Source organism: Cydia amplana, chromosome 23 (assembly GCF_948474715.1).
Source record: "Cydia amplana chromosome 23, ilCydAmpl1.1, whole genome shotgun sequence".
NCBI lineage: Eukaryota > Metazoa > Arthropoda > Insecta > Lepidoptera > Tortricidae > Cydia > Cydia amplana.
Window position 1 is genome coordinate 7,046,949 of NC_086091.1, and position 12,043 is coordinate 7,058,991.

The 12,043-nt window shown below is 43.4% G+C and overlaps 1 protein-coding gene across 1 annotated transcript in view; it reads right to left on the reverse strand.

Moving 5' to 3' along the window:
• The window catches only part of LOC134658651 (heterogeneous nuclear ribonucleoprotein U-like protein 2), a 35,121-nt gene that overhangs the window by 6,539 nt on the left and 16,539 nt on the right, over positions 1-12,043 (reverse strand). The window contains exons 14-24 of the mRNA XM_063514303.1: positions 11,186-11,314; positions 9,870-10,131; positions 9,124-9,202; positions 7,667-7,787; positions 7,014-7,136; positions 4,982-5,110; positions 4,275-4,443; positions 3,950-4,195; positions 2,841-2,997; positions 1,648-1,862; positions 412-536 (exon numbers count right to left, since the gene is read on the reverse strand). Of these exons, the coding sequence (XP_063370373.1) occupies positions 412-536; positions 1,648-1,862; positions 2,841-2,997; positions 3,950-4,195; positions 4,275-4,443; positions 4,982-5,110; positions 7,014-7,136; positions 7,667-7,787; positions 9,124-9,202; positions 9,870-10,131; positions 11,186-11,314 (1,755 nt within the window). The remainder of the gene's footprint in view (positions 1-411; positions 537-1,647; positions 1,863-2,840; positions 2,998-3,949; positions 4,196-4,274; positions 4,444-4,981; positions 5,111-7,013; positions 7,137-7,666; positions 7,788-9,123; positions 9,203-9,869; positions 10,132-11,185; positions 11,315-12,043) is intronic.

The window sequence follows — 12,043 nt, forward strand, 5'->3', positions numbered from 1 at the left end:
ACCTAAGTAAGGTACGAGATTGAAAAGCTTGATTATATCACTATTGTATACAATACTATTACGCAATTTCTACATCTCACTTAACCGAGCGTCAGCCCCGAGTCGTTGTTTATGATGAAAATCGTAAATCGAGTTGCTCTCTGGCTAGGTCACTCCAACACTTGTCAGTTAAACCTTTGCGTCGCACTGGGGTTATATCGAGGATCTTCGCTTTATTAAAAAAAAAGCATTGGGAATGTCGGTTTTTGCAATAGAAAAAATAAAAATCAGTATAGCTGGTCAACCAAATCTTGTCAGTAAAAAAAGGCGCGAAATTCAAATTTTCTATGGGACGATATTCCTTCCCGCCTACATTTTTCAAATTTGCCGCCTTTTTCTACTGTCAAGATCTGGTTGACCAAGTATATGTACCTTGCCCTGCGGCCCCGCGCGCTGCAGCTGCCCCCCGCGCCCCGCGCCCCCGCGGCCCCCCGCGCCCGCGCCCCCGCCCCGCTGCCACGACCCCGCGCCGCCGCCGCCGCCGCCACCGCCGCCACCTGCACACGACAACATTATATTATGATGACATTTAATACAACGAGTATGTAACGTATATACAGTCGGCCGCAGAGAGAGGTGACCCCCCCTGCAAACTAATTTCTATGCGGAGAGGGTCACCTCTCTCTGCGGCTTGTACGGTCGCCATCAGATATATTCGAGCGACCGAGCTGTTCACAATATCTGAACACGCCCTCTGACGCCCTGACAGTAGAGGCGGGTTCGGATACTTGTGAGCGCCTTAGCCGCTCCGATATATATAATGGCGACTGTACCGGTGGGGAGACCCTCCCGACTTCGGGCAAACTCGGCTCCGTTCGGCTCAGCGTTGCTCCGAACGATTATTAGGGTTGACGCGACTTGAAGTCCATTTGGGTGCGCGACCGCAGATAAGATAATGACCTGAATTTTGACAACCCTGAATAGCTGTAAGGGATAGTGCCGTACCTTAGAAAGGGATATTCTGATTGGACCTTGAATCGCTGTCAAACTTCGATTTTGTAGAAGGTCTCCTTTCTGTATAGTAGTATTATTACTTATTCTGTGCTTGTACTTTCAAAAACCATCAATCCACATCTTGGTAGATCGCGCGTTAGCCGTTTATGTAGAATATGCATTGAGTCGAAAGAGACACTCCGTTAACTCCGTGTTTGAACTACGCGTTACGTAACATTGTTTTTGAACCCTTCAGAACTTTTCGCCACTTTACGCCACATAATTGTGGCCTTTAGGTAAAAAAATAGTCACTTGGTGGTTACGTAACGTTTTACTAGGAGGGGGGAGGGGAGTACAGAAAAACGTTACGGCGCGTTACATGGGGAGCAGGGGGGGGGTCAAAAATGTCCAAAAATTGCGTTACGTAATACTTGAACGCTCCCTCATAATTGAACGATACGCGATATCAAAAAGTAACGTATGCTGCTTCACGAAAATCCAATATACCTAAAGAGGACGGATCATACGCTGCAAAACGAGCGTCGCAGAAATCCAGTGTTGGAAACAGATACTTACACTTTTCGACGCTGTCTCAAATTGATGGTAATTATATTACGACTCGACTGCTTATCGTTGCCGCTATAACTAGACGGGTCACGTGTGTTTTGTCCATACCTTGTGACAGAGGTCCGGGCGGTTCGCCCGGGCGCTTGTTGTCCATGGGCCGGCCGCCGCGGTTGTCGGGCCGGCCGCCGAAGCGCTGGTCCTGCCGCGGCCCGCGGTCGCCGCGCATGCCGGGCGGGCCCCCGGGCCCTCCCGGGCCGCCGGAGCCTCCGCGCCCGCCGCGGAAACCGTCGCGGTCGCGGTTGAACGGTGGGCCACCGTTGTCGCTGCAAATTAATTCAATTGTTAATATGTTGCTCAACGCCATGTCCAGGCATTGTTTACGTATTTCTCTGTCTCATCCCAAAATTCACACGGGTTTGTATATCGAGACACCTTATTTTTATGCTGTTCACACGCGTGGGGCGTGTCTCTATAGTAAAATACATTCGAGTTAAATGAGGTTGGACAATTTAAAGTTAAATTAACCCTTAAATACATGATTTTTTCGTTTTGCCCGAAATTAATATATATATCCCATAATTGTTTGCCGTTTCTAGGAAAAATAGTAAAAAACAAATATATCATCGATTTTCACTGGGAAATCAGTGTTAAAAGTTGCATAGTCTAAATCATATTTTTGGAAATATATAGCTATTAGTAAGGGGTATAGGAAAAATCTTAACTGCCAACAGAAAGGTACACTATTTGTGATGTTCCTATGATAAAATTTGTAAATATAAAATAATTACAAACCCCGAAAAATCTGCCCAAAATCACATACTAAAAATCATCAACTTCCAGGTTTTTCCAAGTTTTCCGACATTTCGTCTATAAACAAATGTAACTTTTATAAATTAAAATACTGCGTAAATTTATGTAATAATTCGGAAAATTTATTAGTTTTACTATTGAAATAATATACAAGAACAAATAGAATTTGTTTAATAATGCATAACATTTGGTGTTTATGTTGTGTGTATAAATGCATCACTATGCATTTAAGGGTTAAACATATTTACTTGGGGCACGGCACGTTACACGGAAGCTGAAAACTCCCTGAAACGACTCCTCGTCCAGGAACGAATTCAGGCCTCGGTCGGTGACCGCGTCGGATCGATCTGATAAAAGCTGCGACCTAAACCACCATAGTCCAATTTCTCGTAACGATAAAGACCATGGCAAGTGGAGGCGGATTGCGAGGGCCGTTTCATCATACAACCATCACAAGCATGAACGACTGAGCAGCATGGAATATGTCTTACCGTCCTCCCCAGGGGCGATCGAAGCGTCCCTGCGGCGGGCCGGGTCGGTCCCTCGGTCCGCCCCAGCGGCCCCCGCCGCCGCCGCCGCCGCCCCCGCGGCTGCTCGGGCCCCAGCGGCTATTGCCGCCGCCGCCACCGCCGCCGCCCCATCTGTCCTCTGTATAAAATAATGGCATGTCAATTATTAACCAAAATAGATTGCATATAGTTTGTAGCTTTCTAATAGAGCCCGAAGGCTAATCCTATTGTCTATTGTTAAGAAAAACCGCTCGTGCCACGTGCCACAACCACCTGCATAAAAAATCGGTACTTCGGTTACTGAGTGCCGGCGAGTCGAACGCTACAGAACCAGTCTAAAATGTGTCATCGAGATGCGTAACAAAGGCGCGTTATCGGAGAGCGCACCTACACTGGTTTTTTGAGCGTTGGACTAGCCCGCGCTCAGGTGCCAAATAGAATAATTAGGACCCTTTTTTTGCAGGTAAGTAGCACGTGCGGTTTTACTGAACAATAGACAATAGGATTAGCCTTCGGGGTCTATTAGAAAGCTACAAACTATACACTAAAGAAAAAGTGACGAAGCCCTCCAGTGGCCGAGGCCAGATTTGATCGCCGTCTTCAGCTTTCGCGGCTAAACCCAATGTCTAACTAGAGGTTAGACCACCCGATCACGGTAGAGTCCGCTCCGCATTCTCTTTTTTTTATAACACAATAGTTTGATTTCTAAATCAATCGACATCAAGTTGCACAGTCTCGTTTTTTAGATTCATACATACACATTAAAGCTATTGGTAATCGAGTTTCCTTATAGGACGTGTGTAACAATTATTCAGTCCTTAACATATCTCAACACTCATTCCAACACCTTGGCAATAGGGAATAATCACATTCATGTAATTGTGGGCATTTCTTTATCCTGATATTTGATGATGATTACACAAATTAGGTAGCAGTTTAAAATTAAAGACGGCCCTTAGACAAGAGTAGCTCAATCATAAGACCAATTCTAGTGGAGATATTTTGCTTTTGTAAAGCACCATACGGCTTAAAGCTGATATGATTGCTGATATAATCTTATCTAGAATCATCTAATATAATGAGTCACTCACCGCGCTCTCGGCTGAAGTCCTTCCTGCGATCGTCGCGGCCGTGCCTGCGGTCGCCGGAGCGCGGTCTCTTTTGCGGCGGCGCGTCGCGGCCCGACGAGCGGTCCCTCTTTTCCCGCTCCTTCACAACTCCCGCCGCCTTCGCTTCCTTATGGAACCCTTCTAGAATCTTCTTCGCTTCCTCTTCGTTCAGCTCCGGGTAGATGAGCTCGTCGATCCACGAGCATTTCTCCGGGAGCGCGAAGTTGGCTACAAGAGAGGGTAGTTGTTAGTGTGGTTGTATGCGCGGTATCGGGGTTCGGGGGCGGTACAAGTGCGGCTGAGTTACCTTTCATGTCCATGATGGCTCCGTCCGGGACTTCCTTGCCGTCAGATTGCTCGCGTTTGGCGCTTCGCTCGGCGTAAGTGTCAGCGTCCGGGACGACCACGACCGCCACCCGCCGGTACCCGTCGAATTCCCGCAGCTTTCTCCTCTGAGCCGACGGGTACACGTTCGTCTGTTACCGCGATATCGAAACCGCGTACCGTATTTAGACGTCCGTAGAAGATGTGGAGGAAAAGATTTCTCATTATAGAATTGGCGCCGCTTAGGCAGTTTCCACCTAGAACAAGCTCAATAGAGATCCGCTTTGCGTTCAGTTTCCATTTAGGCAAATATCGTTAATACCTCCTACTCACCTCCCTAGAAACACAACCTAGCATTTAAAGAGCGTACACGGTATAGTCCTTATAGTTAACTTATAATTAGGACGTACCTTTCGGAGTTAGTAGCCGACGCTTATGTCAATTAGACCAACCAAGAAGTCTTCCCAGTTTAAATCTGATATTTCGATGCTTTGTTTCCATAAAAAAACGGCGATTGTGTTAATTTGCTATTCCACTTGGTCAAATTGGTTCTAAGATTACTCGCAAAGCATATAAATCATCCATTTCTGTTACTTAGGGTATGGTCCGCCATAGATCTCAATTGTTCTCATTCAGGTCGCTGCCAAAAAAAAAGTTACGTCATACTGAATTTTGTTTTTTTTTTCTCACCTGATCCAGAATGTAATTTCGCCTTCTCCCGTGGGCGAATTCCAACAACTTAAGCACGCATTTAGCGCCCTTGGAGACCATGGCGTCCCAGCGGCCTTCGCAGGCGTCGCGGAACGGTTTGCAGTCCACCTGCACACAAGGTTCGTATAGGGACGGTTCGCGGCCGGCGCGGGCAACTTAACCTAGACCTTACAGCTACAGATATAGAGTATAAGTTGCTTTGATACCAGGGACGTCCGTTGAGATGGTATATCCTCTTGCTCGGCGCCCCACTGGTATCAATATTACTATCTTCTTGCGTCGTTCGTCGCTATGGCATATGCCTATTTTCTAAATGTATAAAGGACCTCTAGAGGTCGGTTTTTTTTAGTGATATTTTTTTAATGCTGATCATTTTGCATCCTGTTGAAAATACAGACGGGCATTAGTATCATTTGTGAACAGTTGCAGTCGTTAGTCATACCTTAAGCTGTAAGAGAAATGTCATTAGTTTTTGTGTATTGTGTTGGTGGCGATCAAACAGAAATTCTGTTGGAGAGTCGAGGTGAATTGGGATAATTTGATATATAAATGATATCCTTGAAATGTGTTTAAACTGTTGTGCTGTTTATCGCCGTCAGGGCATTATGTTGCATTGCGGTATATTAAAAACTAAATCATAATTATAAATAAATCGTACTTACCATCTTTGCTAGTGTGTAACGTAATTTTACTTTAACTCGTCCTTTTCTATGTTATACATTTTTATATATTTATAGTTCACGTTGAGCTTATCATAACACATATTGTTGTAATATTTTTTTGTAATAAGATCTTCCTTCATCCTTCCCTACACCGACGCAAAAATGCAATTTTGCTTTGAATGAATGAATGAATGAAATAAATTTATTCCAGAAATATTCCATATGTGATTAAAATATCTAAAATATTTAAAACTAATTACATAATAAATTATAATAATTATGATTAAGATTATGATTAAATTAAATTAAGACGTACACAAACACAACAATTACTAAGGACCTGAGTTTCGGGTCACCCCGACCCCGATACGACAGGCTTTGCGTATACTTGGCAGTGCAAGCAATAACCATCAAGTACTTACCTCAGTTGATACTTCATAATAATCTAATGGAGTATTCTAACTAATAATAGCCTTGTTACGAGTATCCAACATATTAGACACGTTGAAATCATGATGAAATAGGATATCGCAAATCTAGGTGATAAACATTTTTGCCTGGGCTAGAATTTCTATGCTTTTGATGTTCACTACTTATACTAGATTGGTCAACCGTGTTGTTTTTTAGATAGACATTACTAAACCAAATCATCGTGACTCTTTGAATTTCCAGAGAGCCGTAGCTTTTTTTTTGTGTAGTACAGTAATGTGAAGAATAAAACACATAATTTTATTTTCCTTTTCGGATACGCCTTTGCTTAAGTACATACTTACCATGAATGTAACTATTAATCGTACCTTACATGGGATCGTCGTCATATATTCCATACAATTTCCTTTTTGCTTGCCATCATGACTCATTTCTTCCAGTAATATAGATCTTCCGCTGTGGATACGGACATTGCCAAGTATATCTTACGATAACAAATCATGTAAATGAAAATAATATATAAAAGTCTCCAAACTCGCGGGGAGTCCACTCCACTAGCCCTTCGAGGGCTCGCGACAGCAGTCATATGTATGTATGTATGTCACTTTATTGCACATAAACAGGTTTACATAAAACGGACAACAACAAAACAAAAATAAGAATGTTATGTACAAAGGCGAACTTATCCCTAAAAGGGATCTCTTCCAGCTAACCTTTGAGAAAATAATGTCATAAAAGCCATGTATCGGCTTGCACAAATTGAACTTGCCCTCGGCTAGAGTTTGGAGACTGGAGATCCCTGTCCTACGACAAACTGCACGCACAGAGCTCGATACAACCAAGATTAACTTGTAGAATATCAGCAAGTCACCTCACCTCACCCGGTGTGTGTGTTGTGTCAGGTGTGTGTGTGTGCATACCTGCATGCGGTGGAAGAGCTCCTGAGTGGACAGCACGTTGTAGCGGCGCTCGGGATGCGCGGCGACGTGCGCGCGCACCCAGTGCGTCTTGCCCGCGCCCGGCATACCCACCATCAGGATCACCTGGCGACGTCACGTATGTTACACTACACTACACTAGCGGTCACACTAGGATATAGTTTTCACATCACATATGGTTATAGGTTCTCGCGGGCTTGGTTTCCGAAACCGACGTCATATTATTGCGCCTATTTTGCGTGTACGTTCACATCACCTAAATAGGACTATTATATGTGCCCTGTTTATCAAAAGCTTGTAACTTGTAATACAAGTGGATGTCCCTTTCTAACAAAAGCTGTCAAAAAGTGAAATCCGCCTGTATTACAAGTTACAAGTTTTTGATAAACAGGGCACTGGTCTATGGATTTAAAAAAAGGCTTTTCTTCCCTGCTAGGTGGGATAAATGTGCCACTTTTCCGTTCTAGGACACTATTTATGATTTCCACCTTCGGCCTTAACACTAGAATCGGAATCGCGTATCTTACGCGAATCTTTTCCAACTAACCTCAAGGCGGGATTTCACCAGTGTGCGGAACAAGCATATCCCGTCTTAAGAGTAATAATATTGGTTGGTATGTATGTGGATATAGTACCTCGCAGTCGGCCTTGGAGGCGGGTCTGCGCGGCCCGTCAACGAGCTGCGCATGCGCAATGAACACGTAGCCGGGCAGCAGGCACGCCTCCGGCCCGTCCAGCTCCTGCTCCACGGTGAACCTGCAAACAATACGAGTTTACTAACTTTACCGTTTCGGTGCGGATGGCACGACAGCCGTGTCATCAATGATTTAACGTGTGGCGTATGACACGATAGGCGTGCCATCATATTCGATGGCGTAAGGCACGCCTGTCGTGTCATGAAATAATTGTTCGCCGCCACAGCCAAGTTTTCGAAAATGGAACACGCAACGAATCGGTTAACGCCATGAAGGCCGCAAAATGCGCGACGGAGTAAGGCAAGGTTCAAGGAATTTTCATTAAATTTGTACAAAATCGTGAGTGTAATATCGCGTTCGTGGGACTTTTTTATTTATTTATTAAAGTTCTAAACATTCCATGATTCGCAGTTTCGTGTTTCTTAACAGCTAAGCCAAACATGGCTTGTTTACAACAAATTACAGGTAATTTTACTGTCGACGTGATATTGCGACACTTGAAGAGTTAAATGGTAGTCTTAGTATTTCCTTTTATATTCCGGGAGTAAATACGGAGCATTGATCTACCTGCATGGTGTTTCATGTTTTAATCAAATATGAAATAACATAAATAAAATAACTCGGCACGTTTTCTTAGAATTCTAAAAAAACACTAGGTCAAAACGAACGATTGCACATTTCTCCAAATTAATCTCTTTTGAATGAAAAAGATGCATAATGATAGCTGATGATTGAGGGTGGAAAATAATTAACACATTCAGTGCCGAAAACCCGTCTATCGGGTATTTTACGATTTCGTTCCCAAGCCGGCCAGACGACCCGATAGTCGGGTTCGTGGTATAGTTTGTAGCTTTCTAATAGAGCCCGACGACTAATCCTATTGTCTATTGTAAGTAAAACCGCTCGTGCCACGTGCCACAACCACCTGCATAAAAATCGTTCGTTCACTTTACCCAGGTAATTGAATTACAACTCCTATGGAACTTGCAATAAGATTCAAAATGAACTAATGGATAAATATTTTGTTAGGATGTGTGTGGTCCGTTCAAGTCGCCGGCACTCAGTATACTTCTGTTACTGAGTGCCGGCGAGTCGAACGTTACAGAACCAGTCTAAAATGCGTCATCGAGACGCGTAACAAAGGCGCGTTGTAGGAGAGCGTACCTGGTTTTTTGAGCGTTGGACTAGCCCCCGCTCAGGTGCCAAATATAATAATTAAGACCCTTTTTTGCAGGTACGTAGCACGTGCGGTTTTACTTAACAATAGACAATATGATTAGCCATCGGGCTCTATTAGAAAGCTACAAACTATAGTACACATTTATATGAAGAAATGTTTGTGGCCTGGCGCGGATGTCTTGTTTGGCTGAAGAATGAATTATGATTGAGAAACATACCTGGTGACGAATTTGATCCGCTTGTCGAGTGTAAGACCCTTCAGTACTTGCTCCTCAGTCACCTCTGGTACTGGGCCCTCTGTAAATAAGTTTCAAATATTTCTTTATAGTATTTTGAGATTTTGTTTCTGACTATGAGATCAAGTATTCATGAATGTACTTTGTCACACAGAAACAGTTGAAGGGATTTGGGTTACCATGAGCAGAATATATCTAATTCTCGTCGTCTTAGTACTTCCCCGGTTGTATTTTGTACCAGTAGCAACCTAATCCCAAGAATTGGCGCAGGCGCTGGTTGGCAGGCATGACCTTATAAGGATTGGTCCAGTCTTCACGCTGTTTTCCATCATCAAAGTGCAAATTGAAAAAATTGCGGACACGTGGGTGGATCAACTATTTGTTGTTGTTATTCTGTCCGGTCAGCCAAGAGACAATAGTAGCATAGTTTGTTAGAAGACATTGTGCACCACCTTCTTCTGACACGCTTGGTAGACGACCCTCTATGATAAGGGTTTATAAGTTTCACAAAAAAGCGTGTTTGGAGAATTTAAATGCCTAAAAATCAGGTTTTAAAGAGTGACCCAGGGGATCGTAACCATGGCAACGAGTGACAAGTAAAAGTTGATTCACCCACCTACATCGTGCGGCAATTTCCTCACATGACGGTTCGTTTTGTGTTGAAAAGACCCGTTTATTGAAAAGTGAGATGCAGATAAAATGAGATTACAAATTTTGAAATGTCTTACCTGGTGCTGGTTCCTCCTTGACGTCCTCCTTGGCTTCTGCTGGTGTCTCCTTGGCTTCTGCTGGTGTCTCCTTGGCTTCAGCTGGTGTCTCCTTGGCATCAGCTGGTGTCTGCTTGGCTTCAGCTGGTGTCTCCTTGGCTTCAGCTGGCGTCTCCTTGGCTTCAGCTGGCGTCTCCTTGGCGGGCTCGGGCTCGGGTGCCACCTCAGTCTCCATAGGCTCCTGTTTCACTTCCGCACCTTCTTCCGGTTTATCACCGTTTTCCTATGAATAAGTATATAATTTAGGACATAGAACATTTGCGCCACGTCGCTCGCGAGATTGACTACTATCACAAGGCGGACACGCCATACGTCAAAAACATTTGCGTTTATATGTCTGCACGGCACGTCTGTACACGCGTCATTCTGTATGTGTGGGTAAGTCGCTTTACTGAGAGTACGCCAGAAGTCCGCTAGATTCGTGTCGCGGGGCGAGGTAATGCGAATCGGGACGGAGCGGTGCGTGGCCGTTTTGTATGATAATACTTATTCTGTGCTACTATGAATACCCCTGCGGCAATTAGCGTAACTCGCAATTAACCATGCTTTGCATGGGGTCTTTCGACCCCCTAACGAGGTGATCGTGTTAATGTAAGAAAGAGAAGAAAATTTTTGCTAACAACATAGTGTCGCTACACACATGTGCTACGGGTGCAGGGTTAAGGCCTCGAAGAATCTCGCACCTTGGAGTAAACACTAGCCTATCCGTATAATCAGATCACTTTTAAAACATTGAACGGCCATAACGCCTAAGAAATCCACTGGAGATTTTGTTGATGGATGACTGAACATGAATATAAAATTACTTATGATATTATATGAAAAATATGCCGTCATGCGTTACCCAATCTAGGTTTATGTGTGAAACTACCTGTATTTATTACTAGCCTTTGTGTGAAACCCTCCCCCCCCCCCCCTCGATCACCATCCGTCTCGGTTTTGAGCAATCTCTGGCCAGCCGTTAAGATATGCGTCCAGATAATCCCGCCATCTCCGCTAAACTATAGTTCGTTTTTTTTAGCATTAGAAAGAACTTGAAAGAATGTAAGCGATTTTGACATGTCTTTTAATTGAAAAACACTTTTTAAAAATCAATAAGTATTACTTATGAAAGCAGAAGACTATAAAAGATCGTATTAGATTCATAATTGTTACATGTTTACCGTAACTTATTTTTAAAATGTGTTTTTCAATTAAAAGACACATCAAGATTGTTTACCTTATTTCTAATGCAAAAAAACGAACTATACCTGTACCTGTTGTATTTTAAAACTTACCTTAGGCTCGTCCTGTTTCTTTTCCTCCTCTCCGTCCTTGTCCCCCTCTGCTGGTTTTTCCTCTTCTCCCTTTTCTTTCCTTTCTTGAGCTTCTTTCTCTTTCCTTTCGCGTTCCTGTCTCTCGCGCTCCTGTGATGAATGATTATTTGAGTTTAGATAAAGAAAGAAACACATTTAACCACTATGCAATCAAAAGTAACAAAACAAGTCACCAACAATGATATTATATAACCATAGATAGGTTATACTCGTACTTGAGGAGCACAAAAAATACTTCCATATTTATTTCTGTGCCTACGAAGAAATCTGTTATTTTTGATTAGTTTTCTCATTACATCCATCTTTGTCACACTCGTTGTTTAACATAAGGTCGTCTCTTTCTCTTTCGGTGTGCGGGAGCTCGTTAGCACGTGCACATTTCGCTTGTCCAGCCGCGTCTAAAGGAAACTTGTCCAATTTGTCACAAGTTAAGCGCTTCAATTTTGGAACGCCTATAACCTATCTTGAGTTATAAATCATTGGTCACCAAATGATCCATTTCTGTTACTAAAGAGAATATAGTGTATAGAGAGATTAGAGAGTTACTGTCATGGTAAATTATTTAGAGTCTGTGCGGAAACAGAAGAGTCGTGGAATGTATTGGGCCCCATATATTCCACGACTTTTCTCTTTCCGCACAGACTCTAGCCACAGTACATTTACTGCCAACTTTCAACAGAAGACTAAAACTGTTAGAACGCCGTTCGCCGCCGCCGATTTGACTTTGATCCTTATTCTTTCCCTGATATGTGTTAATTTGTTAAATATCAAAAATTTGCGCCATCTACTCGACAGTAGGCCAAAGGTACGGCGCCATCG